We start from the raw sequence: 17,055 nt of genomic DNA, 5'->3' as shown, positions 1-17,055 counted from the left end.
GGGGTATGGGAACGCATGCGGAAAAGATTTCTAATTAGAAAGCATTGAACTCGCATTATATTGCTTTTGAACATTTGGAAAAGAAAAGAAAACACCCAATGGTGAATCAGTGGACTTGAACGGGAGGACGGGAGGACGGGTGGGATGTGGATTTAGCCTATAGGCACTCTCCAAGCCTCTGCTGTCTGCAGGCTCTAAGACCCGGAGTGTGTTGATCATAGAAGTTAGATGAATATAATTCTCCAAAACACCTCAGAACGGACGAGGGGAGACTACTTAAATACGCCATTATTGCTATAATGTCCATAGAGAATGTATCACCACCAATTATAAGGATGCTTTTAAACTGGTATAAGTTGCCTGGCATTGCAAGCAACTGTGATGAAACAACAAACGGCTTTTGCCGTTTGCAATGATGAGAGACGTAGGCTACCAGCTGCAATGACAGTGCAATCAATATATAAACGACCACTTTATCCCCCTGTAGCATATACTGTACATACAGTATGCCCCCCGAATATGAATGCAAGTTCAAGCCTGCATGTCGCATGATGGTGTCGTGCAGATAACAATACGATGTATAAGACCAAGTGCCCGATGAGACGCGTTGTCAGCTGACACAATGTACCGTGGTAATGTACCGTGGTAATTAAGAAGCAGTATATTAAGAACAGTCTATACGTACGTGTGTGTGTGTGTGTGTGTGTGTGTGTGTGTGTGTGTGTGTGTGTGTGTGTGTGTGTGTGTGTGTGTGTGTGTGTGCGCGTGCGTGCATGCATGCATGCGTGTTTATTGGGAGGCGCAGCAGAGGGTGGCTGTCTGTCGGAAAAAACACACTTTATTATAGGGATGAGCACACACACACTGTGGTGCAGATAACATTATACGATGTAGCCTACAATATCAGAGTGGATGACATGCGTTGAATCAGTTCTGTACCGTGGTAAGAAGCACAAATCAGGCAAAAGTAAACTATAGGGCGGCTATATATTATGTATCTGATTCTGTGTTGTGTTTGCGAGGAGCAGCAGGCCTTTCGGGGTGAAAAAACAACTTTATTATAGGCTATTATTTATTAATGTGTTCCGCTTATAGTTGAATCTCCCTTAAATAGAAAGTCAGGAAATTACTTTAATATTTAGGCTACAATCTAGTGATTCTAGTTTTACCAGCTAAAAACCTGTCCCCTTAGCCTCTGCACAGCAAAGGACTTGTAGCCGAATTGCCAACCAGACAGTCCGTGTATAATATTTTCGTATAGTCCACCCCAACTTCTGTATATATACATTTTGCTGCTATTGAGCTTGTATGTTGTGTCTTACTGATGAATTGAGTACATTTTTAGTTCTTTAAGTTCTTTTGAATGTACTACATGCCTACATTAACACTTTTTACAGATTTTACTCTGAAAAGCCCCGCCTTTCTTTTCCCCCCAAAACCGGGACGTACAGTATAATATTCCATTACTACCTCATGCTGTCAAGTCTGATCTCCTTGCAACGGCCCTGTCAAAAATGGATTATAGCGATCCGGTTTTATACCATTAAAAAATACCTAAAGACGTCTCCAGACATCCTGGGCCTCGTTACGGGTGTAATTATAAAGACGTCTGGGAACATCTTGGACAAAATAAGTGTTAATAATCTTGTTAAGAAAGTATTCAATCAATCAAAAAAACGAATAAGTCAAGCATGAGGGAGATAAAAGTACCCAATAATATGATATCAGAATAGTGATTCCATACATACTGTAGACAGAGCAGAGCCGAGCATAGTGTCCATCGAGTGAAACACAGATTTCTGCAGCCGACATATTCTCATTCCCGACTAGAAAGTACATGCAGCCAGGATCCCTGTGTGACACTATGAATGCACTGTGCAGTACTGTACAGTAAGTATAGCCCTGTACCCTCTCTAGCAGTGGTTCTCAAACTTTGACATTTTAAGGAGCCACCATAACTGACAGGTCCATTTGATTCTATCTATACTGTCAGAGTTACAGACCTGTGAGGGTCCAACCTTGAAGAGTCCCAGAACCACCGCTCCCTAGAAATGCTACGGCAGCATGACACAAAATAACAATCAATAAATAATCTATTAGTGCTAGCATGTTACATACCGGTATTGTATTGTTTTAATGAAAGATAGACAATTATTTGAACTAAAGTATCAACGTTTGAATTCATTGAATTCAATAATGGTATTACAACAACAGACAGGATTGTTCTTGAGCAACAGGGTGGGAACCGGTTATCTGCAGTATTTTTAAATTGCACATACAGTACGTAGTGCATCAGCTCGACAGAGATAAGCAGAGGGAAGTGGAGCTGGTACCATGCAGTTCCCTCCTGAAGATGAGGTGGGAGGCTAGCTTCAACCTCCACCGATTGATGCAATATGAATGGTTGAATGCCTCACAGCTAACTGATTAATGTAGATATCAAGCACAACGTTTATGTCTTTTGTTGTCTAATTGACTGATTGGTTCCTGACTGACTAACGTCAGGAAAAAAAACGTAATTTCTGCCCAATCACTATACTGTACCTGAGATGTTCCTTTTTTACTGGAACCAAGTTTAAAATAAGAATTGAATACACATATCAATACGAAGCAACTGAAATAATAATATTAATAATAATTAAAAATATATATATTTTAATAGTAGTGGATGGAGAGAAATATTTGTTTTGTCCAACCAAGAAGCAGCAACCAATGGGTGTGAAGAGGGGCCTACCCACGGGCAGGACGAGACAAAGGCCATAGAAGTGCAGTCTGTGATCTAAACAACACGCTAGAAGACAGGGGTGACTGCATGGTGACAATCAGCCAGCGTATGTGACGACTATGGAATGAGAATGTGTTGCTGGAGCTGCGGGAATTCATGCATTCACATCATTATGCCTGATTTATATTTGGTTGCTGCACCATTGCTCTCTGAAAATAGCCGATCTACAAGCTTATGATGCGTTGCAGATGCGATGGAAGCTTGTAGACAGGGTATTTTCAGTGAGCGACACCGACACCAACTGATTAGAAATCAGGCTCCTGGCTTTAGATCCTTGCACAGGAGTATAACAAAGAAAGAGACTGGCTTTTGTGACTTTGTCCCGAACACCTCATGTCAGGTCGTTATGGAATCGATACCTGGCCTCCGTGTGACGACTCTATTGTTCTTCGCCATCGACCGAATGAAATCAATTCGGACATTAGTTTTGATCTCAGTCATTAGCTTTTAATTGCCATTTAGCCGCCTCACATCACGTCACAGATGGATTTTAAATAAATGAACCGATAGATAATTTCCCTCTCTCTCTTTGGTTGACCTGCAGGCATCACGGTGGATAAGTACGGCGTGGTCTTCTTTGTGGACGGCACCATGATACGCAGGATCGACCAGAATGGCATCATCTCCACTCTCCTGGGGTTTAACGACCTGACCTCTGCCCGACCTCTCAGCTGTGACGCTGTGATGGACATCTCCCAGGTATGACCCCTGACCCCACTTTGTCATGACGTGATGCTTTGAAAGCGTGTAGATCTGCTATTTTTTGGGGAAATCAAATAATAATATTTATTGTTTAGACCCTCCCCACCTCCTTGAGATTTGTCACCTACTGTATAATGACATGCTCGAAATAGTGATGCCGGGTTGTAAGCGGTTAAACACTTCTGGGATACAACGGCAGTGTGTGGGGAGGATAAAATTGGGGAAAAAAGGGGTAAAGTAGGCACATAAAAGAAAAGAAAGAAAAGAATAGCCTGGACCGATAGTATTATGTATGTCATGATACAAACATCACATTACAAATTCCCACACATGATTATAATAACAGCCAGCAGCAAAACTCGCTTGAAGAAATGGGTTTTAAGAAATTGAAAATTCCCTTCCCCTAACCCAGCCCTTCATTCCCCCTACAAGTAAATGCATTTTCTACTCAGTATGTACACTTCTCCGGTCTCCATGTTTCCTGTGTGAGGCCAAAGATATGTCTTATTATATAAACCTTATCCACTGTGTGCGTGCGTGCGTGGGCAGGGGATGAATTCAGATAGCAGCATGTTTCTGGAATAAATAATAACTATCATTGTCATGGTGACAATCATTCAAGGACAAATGAGACAGTAAAGCAGGGGTCTTCCAAGTTGGTGTTGGCTAGACCTCACTCTTGCAGTAACTAAGTAGGCTATACCTTTTCATAGAGTTCATATCTATAGATAGCTTTGTAGACTTGTTTAACAGCACTATCAATTTGTAGTATTGTGTGATTCATATTAATGTGTATTTTCAGACAGTTCACTTGAAACCCTCAACAATTAGAAAGCCTATACTTGGTCTGCTCTTTTTTGCTGCTACACCAAACCTCTTTAGCCAATCTACAAGCTCACAACACATCACGCTGTGAGACGCTGTGAGCTTGTAGATCTGCTATTTTCGGCTAATGCTCCAGCAGAAAATGGATATAGGAATTAAAGTGGTTAATGTAAAAAACAAGGTTCCTATCAGACAAAGATTTTGAGCTCACAATGTGACTTTTATACATTTGAAAACTTGAAATGAAATGGGTACAGTACATTTTTATACCAATACTGTTGTACGTTTTACTCAAGTAGGTTTCCGGACTTTTATTTGCAACAAAGTATTTCTAACATCGCAGCATTGGTACTTTTTCTTAAGTAAGAAAATGTGAGTCCTTTTTTCCCCACCACTGTTGAGTGACGCATGGCAGGTTGAGATGGACATGGGTTCTATAGAGTGCTGTGAGCGCATGGCAGGTTGAGATGGACATGGGTTCTATAGAGTGCTGTGAGCACACTCCCAGGGGGATCTGTGTCCACTAGCACCAGCTGTACTGATGACCTATAGCTGCAGGCTGATGAGGAACATGACCCTGTAACCCCACTACCGCTTCGCACGCACACGCACGCACACACACACACACACACACACACACACACACACACACACACACACACACACACACACACACACGCACGCACGCACACACACACACACACACACACACACACACACACGCAAGCAAGCACACATTACTTACCCTAAAGTGGAATTGTGAGCTTGTAGGCTATTTTCGATGCACGACTTCTACTCCAACACCTAACCACTGAATCTAAAATATAAATGCCTAATCCTAAACCTAACCCCGAGTCCTTTCCTAATTGTACGCCTAACACCCACACAATTCAATTCACACACACTGTCTTCAAATGCAGTGAAAAAACTTTAATAGGGAAACGGCAACGTTTCGGCCTATGCAGCCTTCATCAGACTATCTTTATCTTTATCTATAAAGATAGCCTGATGAAGGCCACATAGGCCGAAACGTTGATGCACACTCACACACACACACGCGCACACACTCACACACACGCACACGCACAGCATACACACGCTTGCAATCACAGTTGACAGACAGAGACATTGTCACTATAGCACACACATGTACAGTACTGTCAGTACATGTCAGACGGCTCTAGCCAACCGAACGCATGCCTTAGGCAAGGACACAGTACTGAGGTCACATGGGCGTCTGGCCCAGTGACCCACCTATGGAAACGATAAAACAGCGTCTGCATAAATTAACTACTCACACACAGCCATTTCCTCAAGCCAGGGATTTTGCTCTGTTTGTTTTCCTAATCTACACAGTTATCACATTTTCTGTCTATTTCCTGACAGCCACTAATTACACACCACAGAGCTCCCCACTATTATTAGTATCCACAACTATTGTGCTCTGCTTAGAAGTGTAATTAGCTTCATTATTACTGTTTTGCGTGCTATTTATTTACCGTGACTTGCCGGCCGTGACTAAAGGCGCACTGGCATTCACAGGGGACGTCTGAAGGCGAGATTGGGCTGACATCAAAAGCGCTCAGCGCGCACGTGTGTGCTTGTGTCTGTACGAGTGGCGCTGTGTGGTTTGTTTTTCTGCCACGTCTACGTTATACAGTCCAGCCTGCAAACAAGTCCAGAGGGGGACTCAGCTGCCAATGGAGAACGCTTTCAGTGTGTGAAATGATGTATTCAGAGGCAGGAGGAGAGCCTCCAGCTGCCCGCTGCCGTCCCCAAGGGACACAGCCCCCCCCCACCCCTCCAAACCTCCAATACCCCCACTCCTCCCATCTCTCTTTCTCCCCCACAAGCCCTTTGTGGATGCAGCTCACACCATGTCCGCTGCTCTGGCAAACCGAGGAGAGAGAGAGAGACGCAGGCAGCACTGACTGCAGCCGCACAACGATGACAAATCGCACAAGCACTGCCAGAGACGCTCAGACAGTAAAAAGCATCCATTAAAAATTCATCCGGGGCACACAGCTTCCTTCTTCAAACACACTCTCCTCCTCCCAGCCCCCCCTCTCGGAAGACTTTGCTATCGGAGCAGGTTCATCTCGTCATTGATAGCGCTCATCGGTTTTCCTGTAGATCTTTTTTTTTTGTTTCTGTTTTGTTTTGCTTTGTTTACATTTCACATTTCCCTCCGCTCTCCGACAAGGCCATTGATAACTTTGTTGTTCCTCGCAGCTTGTGTTGTCTGTTCAGGATGGTAATTGATGATAAAGCAAAGCTTTGTGACTTCTAGACTCCAGTATATTTAGTGTGTGATGTTTGTACATCACACACTAAATATACTGGAGTCTAGAAGTCACAAAACTCTGTGCCAACGGAATCAAATCTTTTTTGTCTGTGTTATGTTATAGTTCGACCTCTGTTCTAAATCCTTTTATGTTTATCTTGGTGTTTACATGAAGGCATTTAGGTTGCTGCCATTTTTAAAAGTCTGCTGTTTTGAAAATCTTCCCCGACCACCCCTTGTGGAGTACAGAGTGAACCATGTATTAATAAGTATAAATCTTCCCGGACCACCCCTTGTGGAGTACAGAGTGAACCATGTTTTGGAATGGGATTAACTGAACCCTTACTTTTTTCTTTATTTTTTTTACATCAAGGGTGTTAGTAACTTCAGAGAGCTTTATTAAGGCTTGGGTGACAATGACATTCATTTCAAAATCTGAGCAGCTTCAAATAGAATGGAGGATTATCTTTTCCTGCAGACGGCCATCACTTTGATAAGAGAGAGAGCTTCTGGCAAATGGCCAATTATAATAACACACAGAAATGTCATGTAAAAATAGTTAAGTGTTTTTTGCTGGTGCAAATCCATAATTCTCTCCCATTGGCACGACGTGCTCGATGTGGCGTCCATGCCAGGCGCCACTGACAGCTGCCCTGCTGTTAGGAAGGAGGGGGGGGTATGATCGGGTTACCGCATGTGGGACGCTAGCTTGGGAAATAACCCCCCTTATCGGAGTGGCGTGAAAACCTCCTCGCAGACAGCTCCCCCGAGCCACCCCACACACACTCGGGCTCATGAAATATTTAACCGCCAGTGTTGACAAGAAATGGGTTTTAAGAAATTGAAAATCCTTTCCCCTAACCCAGCCCTTCATTCCCCCTACAAGTAAATGCATTTTCTACTCAGTATGTACACTTGTACAGTATCCACTGCCGGTCTCCATGTTTCCTGTGTGAAGCCAAAGATACGTCTTATTATATAAACCTTAACCACTGTGCGTGCGTGCGTATGCGTGTGGGTGGATGTGGGGCGGAAAAGGCTGGAGGGAGTTTTATTTTTTTACAAGGGGGATGCGAAGATGCGCTCAATGCTCACTTCTCCTGTTGTTCAAAGACCACAAACGAATGGCGTGTCGAGCAAACTGCTGAGATCCAAGGGGCGTGACTGACCCAAAGACTGGGAGGGCAAGATTTAAGCGATCATCTCACTAGAACCAGTTGTCAATATTAGCTGAAGTATTGAGGCAGCCATAGCGGCGGGGGCCAGGGCTAGATTAGAAAATGAGGAATGAGCCTGCATGGACAGGGTCGGTATAGATCAGTGCACAATGCGCTCAGCGGACGGACGTCCTCCGGAAAGCTGCTGCTTCCAGGAAACGTGCTGCTCTGTGCTGTATCGAGTGTTGTATTTTATGTTTGAGCACCCCTGTGTTTTTATTGGAGAACGGGAGGCGTCTAGAATGCAGAGTTGCTTCTCCTATGAAGCGGAATTTAATGTGGCAACCTCTGCTTTTCTCCTCACATTTATCAGTGGAATCCAAGGTCCCGGGGGGCTTTCAACTTTTTCCCCCCTTTTTTCCCCACAAGTCAGCAGCTTAAAGTTTTTTATTTGATATTTTGCTGATGCCTCGTTGCTGTAACTATTGTCAGTCACGTTCACAGATCATATACTGTATCCTAACCCAGCATCCTCTTCAAAACATTCACAGGTGGAAAGAGTGTGTATTGGTGGTCTGATTCCACCTGGTTATGTTGTCCGTCCATTCAAAAAATAATTGTGGTTAAATGCAGTTTCAAGTTCATTCAATTGCTCCCCAGTCAATTCTGCTCATAGAGGTTTGTGAACTCTGGATTAGCAGACCATTTATGAAGGATTAGCGAACCGTAGTAATTGCAAGGTAATTTCATCCCTTTTCCTATTTCCCAGTCGGTATCCAAATCAATGCTCAGGCTGCTTCCCTTGTCTTTGCATTTTCCTGCAAATTAAGACCCGGTTTTAATCAGACTCTCTTGTCAGGTGCTCCAAATCCACTATCGAAATGCTGCTTAATATTACACACTTACAGTAAGGTTCATAAGTGAGAGAAAAGACAGAGAGAGGGAGATTCAGTGAATCAATTGTTTCTACTTGTTAACGGCCTGATGCATTGTTTTGCAGAACAATAAGTCATAACATAATAAGCAGGGGTCTTATTTGATAAGAGTGTTCCACATGTCTTTTCTTCAAGGACACTATACCTCTTGCAGTTTCCATAATAAAATGAATAACCTGAAGGCAGACTCTTGGAACGCGTGAAGGATGCAGCTGCCTGGTCTTAAGGTGTGCTCATGATGAATGGTGCCACGCTTCTTTTCTGTTAATCTGATCATTTGACTCGGTTCTCCTCCCTCTGTCCTTTTCCCACCTATCGTGTTTTTTTTATCACCCTTCTCAGGGAAATCATTGTTTTTTGTGTTGCCTCTTTACACTACACGGAGCGCGACTTTCTTCCTTATCAGATCAGAAGAAATGCTTGTGCTTCCAGGCTATAAGCTATGAGATGAGCCTATTTTCTCCCCCGCACAGTGGATCTATTTTCTACGGTGTGCTCAATGACTCCTCGCCTTGAGGGATTGTTACCCTCTGATAAAGTGAAAAGATGTGTAGATCAATATTTTGTTCCTCCTTTACCTAGAGCTCACATCTGCTGCGTATCTCCCCTCTTTTCCCGCAGGTGCGACTGGAGTGGCCGACGGGCCTGGCGGTCAGCCCACTAGACAACTCCCTGTACGTCCTGGACAACAACGTGGTCCTGCAGATCTCCGAGAACCACCAGGTGCGCATCGTGGCCGGGCGGCCCATGCACTGCCAGGTGCCCGGCATCGACCATTTCCTCATGAGCAAGGTGGCCGTCCACGCCACGCTGGAGTCGGCCAACGCGCTCGCCGTGTCACACACCGGCGTCCTGTACATCGCCGAGTCGGACGAGAAGAAGATCAACCGCGTGCGGCAGGTGTCCACCAGTGGCGAGATCTCCCTGGTGGCGGGCGCGCCCAGCGGCTGCGACTGCAAGAACGACGCCAACTGTGACTGCTACTCCGGCGACGAGGGCTACGCCAAGGACGGCAAGTTGAACGCACCGTCGTCGTTGGCCGTGTCCCCGGAAGGAGAGCTCTTCGTGGCCGACCTCGGCAACATACGCATCCGCTTCGTGCGCAAGAACAAGCCCTATCTCAACCCTCTCAGCATGTACGAGGTGTCCTCGCCCTTCGACGACGAACTCTACCTGTTTGACTCCAACGGCAGTCACATCTACACGCAGAGCCTGACGACGGGAGACCACCTGTACAACCTGACCTACACGGGCGACGGGGACATCGCCAGCATCACCGACAAGAACAAGAACACGGTCACCATCAGACGGGACACCACAGGAATGCCGCTGTGGCTGATGGCGCCCGACGGACAGACGTTCTGGTTCACCATCGGCACCAACAACGCTCTCAAGTCCGTTGGCGCACAGGGCCAAGAGTTGGCATTGATGACCTACCACGGCAGTTCTGGTCTCCTAGCAACAAAGACCAATGAAAACGGATGGACGACGTTCTATGAGTAAGTACTAAAAAAAGAAAATAAATTGCCACTAAAGACAAGCCCTCAAACCCGAGAATCTCGGGTTTGGCGGGCTAGGGTACTAATTTAAACCTTCGTGTTCCTCGTTTCTGGCAGAAATAAGCAGATATTCAAGCTCACTGTTCACTGTTTTATTCACTACACCATTATGTGAAAAAAGTATAAAATAACACAACTAATCGATTACTTGAAAAAGTAGTTGACAGAATAATTGTAAGAAAATAATTGATAATACTGCTACTACTATTACTATAATTATTGTGAATTTCAGGTGCACGGTGTGCACGGCATGTGTAACAATCTCTGAGATATCACAAAATCCAACTCACACGTTTAGAGACATCATTATTGCTTCACTCTACCGCTCAAAACATTGACAGCTTGCTGCAGGAGTATTAATGCAAAAAAGTGCCTTGGTGGTGAGTGCGTGCAGGGAGTTGTAGAGCTATTTGACATCTGGGGTTGAGCATTTTGGCACACCGCTTTATGCCTTCTATATCTGTGTCACTCACACTGCAAGACCTACGGAAGTATGGGGTGTAATCCTATTTGGCCGTTATCATGCCAAATAGGATTACTGGATATGTTACTCATCTTTGCCCCCGTGCGTACCTAAAGGACTGCACGTTTTGGCTTATTCATATTATTGGCATGTACCCTTTTTTCCAACTAAATGAAGATTGACTCAGTCGTTTCCAATGTTCTTTTGTTGGTTCACTCACTGTGTATTGTTATGGCTTTCCTCTAGCTCCAGTTAGCTCATAACATTAGCTTTTGTTGCCACTCGCTCCACGTTGCGGCATTTAGACTAGGCCTATGGAAGCATGAGGTCAGTCCGCTGCCCTCCCCAGGCTGGCAGCAGAAGTGTAGCACCCAGGATTACATTAGATAATTGACACTGGGTGAAAAAATGGGTTGTGTCTTTACGGTCATCAGTAGTGGTGCGTGCAAATGTAATCCAGGCGCTTTTGAAGCACCTGGCAAATACAGCCGGGTTCTATCTTTTCTCTCTAGTTGATGTCCTGTACATCCCAGAATTGAGGTTGATTTAAGAGATCTATCAATTATGCTAAAGTTCAAATGTATTGAGGTTTTGAGTTAGTGTTTTATTTTTTTATTTTTTGCTTCTTGTATGAATGTAAATTGTGTTGAAAAAGATGAATCTGGTTGAGACCCCAGGAAGAGCAGGTGCTGTAGCAGTACAGATAAATGGGTATCTAATGAATAAATAAAATCAAAAGAACAAGGATAATATAATAGCTAACGGTAGGATTAGGAATTGATTGCGGTCAAAGCACACAAGTGTGGCCCGGGTGGCGTAGTGGTCCGGTCCCCTACTCTGTTGATGCAGCCTGATGGTGTGTTGCGGGTTCCAATCCCGATCCCGACCACCTTTGTCTAAGCTAATAATAGCAACAATGACCCTTCAGACACACCACTGTAAAGACAGCCAGCCAGCGCTCCTACTGGCTGCCTTTACTTTTAGAAAATTCGATGGTGCAATCTGTTTTGTCTGCTAGCTTGCCGCAACCACACTCATGGATGCAGCCCTAACCGGATGACCGGTGAAAATAAAAGTGTGATAAAGAAGATTGGTGGGTCAGACTTCTGTTAAGGCTCTTGCTGGATGAGTGTAACACTCCGACACATTATGAGACGCTCTGTTTAATCCAAGAAGGCGTTTATTTGTTTGATTTGCTTGTCATCGTAGACAGGCTCTCATGTCGCTCGTCGCTGTCGGCGAAGAAATCTCGTATAAATCTCAACTTGTTATGGTTTTCCGTATGTCATCATCATCATACAAGAGTGTTGCATGAAAGTACTGAAAATATCCGATCTACAAGCTTGTATAGTTTCACTATTTTCACTATTTAATTTTTAAATAAAAAAGGGATATAGGAGAACACAGTGGAAATTCAAATGGATACAAGTTTCTTCCCAACAGCGATGATACAGTATATGCTTAATGTTAGTGACACAAAGCATCTTTGATGCCTCATGTTTCCTTTGTGAATACTAGAGAATCTGTTCACAGCAGAATTGGAGTTGTTCTCTAACTGACATATCTCAAATAAAATAAAACTAAGTTTCATGATTATTCTGTAGCTTCACAATTATGTGCAATTGATAATGGAAAAATACCCTATAATGATCCTATATTCAGCCTTCTGTTCCCTTTGAAAAGCTTGATTAGGAAATTGCAGGGTACAAAATTATCATTACATCGTTTATTTAATTAACAGAACAAAAAATGTTGCTCAGAAATGGCTCGATTTATGTGTATTGTGATTGTCCCTCTGCAATCAGATTATGACTTCATATTTCGCTCGAAGCAATGCAGGACCGTCCATATGTCATTAATGAGACCCAATAAAAGACGCTTTGTTTTGCTTTGGAATAATTAACTATGAAGGTCACCGTATCACCCGAGGGTCAAAGCCATAATTGTTTTTAATTGGAAATGAAAAGGCACCTTCCTTCATCTCCACACGCATAACACTAATTAATGTGTTCTTAAGTGTTTTCATTTTGCTTATAGAACATTATGATTCGGTAAACGTGCAGAAAAGGTGCAGAGGCGAAGAGAACAAAAGATGTCAGCTAAACAGACGTATTGCTGTTGTAACCCCTAGCTGGCAACCTCATCTGCTGTGACACTGCGTGCACAGATGTTCTCCTGACCTCCATTTATTTTTCTTTTTTTTCTGTAGTATAAAGAGCTTATGCTTAGTTAGTGTAAATCTATTATTTCATGTGATATTCTGAAATTTGGCTAATTGTTCTATTAGCCTTCAGTTATCAGGGCAGTCAGTAATGTTCCCATTTAGCAAGTTAGCAACAAAAGCTCCTTGGTTTTAAATAAACTGTCCACTGAAATTATTTTGAAGACCCCTAAATCTGTTGTAACATTATTATGTTTAAAGATTACCCCTTTTGGTGTTTTAAGCATTATGTTATACTTTAGCTATTGAAAAATTGCAGATCTACAAGCTCATAACGCGGCACCGAGTGCCACACTATGAGCTGCTTTTTTTTAAAGTGGCGTAAATCTTTGAATATATATTCTTTCAGAGCAAAGGTTTTTAACTCAAATCTTTGCCTCTGAGGGGGCACGGTGGCACAGTCGGTAGTGCCGTCGCCTCACAGCTAGAAGGTCCTGGGTTCAATTCCCGCTGGGGACGCTGTGGGCGCTGGGGGCATGTTCTCTCCTCATCATTGCCCATACCCAAGGCGGGGTTGGCTAAAGGGCCTTTCTGTGTAGAAAGGCCCTCACAAAAAACATGCAGTAATCCTGGTTTCTAAACTACCTCCCCCGGGCCAGCCGGGGCGCCTGATGGAGGGGAAAGGAACTGGTTGGAATAACGTGTTCCTTCCACGCGCTACGACCATGCATATAATGTTGGCAGAGGAAGTGTAGCGCCCAGGATTACATAGATAATTGACACTGGGTGAAAAAAAATGGATTACAAAATCGTGGGATACAAATAATGGGAATTAAAATCTTTGCCTCTTGGGGATCCCTGGAACATATTTTCAGATGGGGTCGGCGGCCAAATACATATAATTTTTGGGGTCCTTGACATGAAATAGTTTGATAACCACTGATATAGAAACATAGGTTTTTCAGAAAACTGTCATGATTTAGAAGACATTTTGTAGAATATGGTCTCAGGTCTAAATGGGTTCTCATTGGGTGCCATAATCGCCTTTTCACGCCTTTTTCCAAACGCCCCAGGTGCTGAGATCACCCTTTTCACGCCTTTAAAAAAAAAACATCAATTGATTGCGGTTCACAACTGTGTCCTGTACACGCTCATAACACTCCGGTTCCGTTGTGGTAAAAAAAATAAAAATAAAACAGAAATTGAAATTCCGCTGGCTTATGCTTCTTTTTGGGTCCAAACAAGCTTGATTTGCGGCTCATTTCTCTAAAGTCTAAACGATATGATTTTTGGGTGAATTAAATGATAATCGCAGGACATGTCACATAGCGGATTTTTACTTCCTGACTTGCGGTTTCCAGCAAAAATCGGGTTTCAATCTACGAGTCTTGCCGATAGAGTAATATGGACTGTGCTCTGAGCCACCACTAGATGGGGCTGTTAGCAGTCAATGAGTTAATATAAATCTTGACCAATGCCCACATGGCTGGGCAATGTGACTTCAGTTCAAATCAATACCACGATTATTCCAAACTTTTACCTCAATTATGATTAATTAATGATATTGTTTGAGGGTTAGGGTTAGTTGAGTCCTTGATTTTTGTACACACCACTGTACAATAAAGTATAATACAGGCCGGATGAAGTGGTTAATCAGACTAATTGATTTAGTCAATTAACAATTAACAAATGTCTATTCGAAATAGTGTATGTCAATTTGTTGATATAAGAAATTGTATTGTATACTGTATATATAAAAAAACGGTTTCACAATTATTCGCTTAACCTACTGTACAAGTCAGTTATTGGTTCTAAATTTCCGCTTGGATATACGTATCTTCAGTTAATTGCCCAGACCTGAAGAATGCTGTGCAGGGCTGAAATGGGTTCCTGTAGGGCATATGTGATGCTGAGTCGCCGGCCTATTGTTGAGGCCCCCGGCAGGAAAGGTCAGAGAGCTAACATGTGACACGGAAGGTGATTCGATGCCAATGGATCTGTGGCCATTCAGGGGGAAAGCGCAAGCTTCCGACTCTACCCCCTGCGTGCACTCTTGTCCAGCGAGCTAATAGGCACTGGCCGAGTCGAAGGCAGAGCTACAGCCATTAAAACTCAGCAGTGGAGCCCGAGGACTGGCTTGGGCTCAAAGCGCTAATTGAGACGGAGAGAGTTGGGGTCAGTGATCAAGCTGGGGCACAGGCGTATTACTCTAGAATGACAATTCTGTCTGCAGGACTGACTTCTTTGTTCAGATGTGGTGGTGGTGGGCTGTACTCTGGGGGGGCGACAGTCTTTATCCTGTAAAGTGAATACCGTACTTCAAAGCGGCACAGTACTGTTAGCGTGCAACATTATAAAGAGCGGTGACATACTATTTCCGGAGCCCACAGAGAAAAGAAAGACAGAAAGAAAAAAGACACAAAAAGAAGGATGCACGCTCTGTGGGGGAGATCATCCCTCTGATAAGTTATGATATAGTGGTAATCACCCCACTGATAAGTTATGATATAGCGGCATCCCAAAGAAATCGAACGCTTTAGATAAAAAATTACTGTGCTATTTTGCATTTCCTGAAAGTAGAGGCTCCTGTGCTGAAGAACAACTCTGAGTCTTCGTCCCCGCCACAGTTCAGACCTGAGATAATTTATCTCTCGGAGATGATTTTCTCTCCCCACTCTCCTTTTTCGATATTGGATATTTGAGATGGCAGGCGCTGAGGAAATATCCGTAAACCAGCGCCTGCTATCTCATTTATTAGAGACTTTATTACGGCAGGCGAGCTGTATTTGGGGATGGGGGTGGGGGGGCCTTTCTCAATCTGTATTCAGCGCACAGTCCTCATTCTCTGTAATGCGCCATTCACTCACTCTTATTCTGGAGCAGCCATCGAGCTGAAAGATTTCAAATTGTTCCACGGTGGTGTGCTCTCTCTCATCGTGGCGGAATGAGACGCTCCAGCCACTCACGTTCCTGTATGTGATGAACTGACTGATTGGCAGCATTTCTAGAGGACCTTCACCTCACTGCTCCCATTGCATAGACCGCATAATGTGATTGAGCCATATTGCTAATCTTTTAAGATAATAAGAAGATTTCCTGAAAGAGATGTGTTTCCTTGCTTGTTAATGTATTGTTATTGTTTTGTTTTGCACATACATATTTGTCATATTCTTACGAAGTTTATTACCATACTTTTGTAATAACAAATAAGTCGATCTGTGACCAGTTGGTTCGGTGGCTTACTTGGAAATTGTGCAAATCAGGAACGATGTGAAGAATAGAATACCCGTTGTACCTGTCTGTCTGTTTGTCTGCCTGTGTCCATAGATGGATATCTCTGTATCTTGTCTGTCTGTCTGCCTATGTCAATTTTATGCCCATTTATGGAGATCCCTGCGTGCTATAATATAGCATGCAGGGATTTACATATTATGTAAAGCCCTTTATACATGTAGGCATAGCCAATTAGAATCTTTAAGCTTGTAGATCTGCTACTTGTGATGCTTTTGTGTGATGCTGCAGTGTGATCAAGTTGTAGATTGGTTTCTGATTTGCTGCGTTCCGTGAATTCGTTTCTCACTCTGCTATCAGTCTGGCCAGCCTCCTGATTGACTCGTATTTCATAACGTTACATGTTATGTAGCGACGTTGTTGATGATTGGATGTTGCAATGAAACAGAGTAGGGTTAGGGTATTTTATTTACATCATCAGCCAATGCCACTCTTTCCATGCTTTTCTCACTGTTGAAAAAAATTGCCAGATGTGTGGGGTGAGTTTAGTGAATTAGGGATAAGTGATAAGGGTGAGTTGCAGAACAACAGCAGTAGCTGCGCATTGATATGACGTCAAACTGGTGTTTTTGTCCCAACCCACACCACAGACCAATCGGAAGCCTCCTTAGCCTCGAGGGTATTTTCTTGTTTGGCATGTCTCACCTACAGTAGGCTATACCTTGGAGATAGAAGACTTTCCAGACTGAGTAGCGAAGTGACAAAAAACATTCACGGAACGCACCGAATCAGGCTGGAAACTAGGCTAATCAAGTTGGGCGAGCAACGATATGTTAAACAGCACTGGACTCACTTCCTCGCTCTTTTCCGCATGCAGGTATGACAGCTACGGGCGCCTGACCAATGTCACCTACCCCACCGGCCACATCAGCAGCTACCGCACAGACGTGGAC

At 43.7% G+C, this 17,055-nt stretch overlaps 1 protein-coding gene across 2 annotated transcripts in view; it reads left to right on the top strand.

Moving 5' to 3' along the window:
* The window catches only part of tenm4 (teneurin transmembrane protein 4), a 286,524-nt gene that overhangs the window by 226,131 nt on the left and 43,338 nt on the right, over positions 1 to 17,055 (top strand). For both annotated transcript variants that reach the window (XM_083772809.1, XM_083772808.1), the window contains 3 exons: positions 3,330 to 3,484; positions 9,310 to 10,187; positions 16,980 to 17,055. The exon at positions 16,980 to 17,055 is cut by the window's right edge and continues 97 nt beyond it. In XM_083772809.1, coding sequence (XP_083628935.1) covers positions 3,330 to 3,484; positions 9,310 to 10,187; positions 16,980 to 17,055 — 1,109 coding nt within the window. The remainder of the gene's footprint in view (positions 1 to 3,329; positions 3,485 to 9,309; positions 10,188 to 16,979) is intronic.

Source organism: Protomyctophum parallelum (genome assembly GCF_964188405.1).
Source record: "Protomyctophum parallelum genome assembly, chromosome: 9".
NCBI lineage: Eukaryota > Metazoa > Chordata > Actinopteri > Myctophiformes > Myctophidae > Protomyctophum > Protomyctophum parallelum.
Note: the sequence above shows the minus strand (reverse complement) of the source record. Positions and strands in the feature narration are given on the sequence as shown.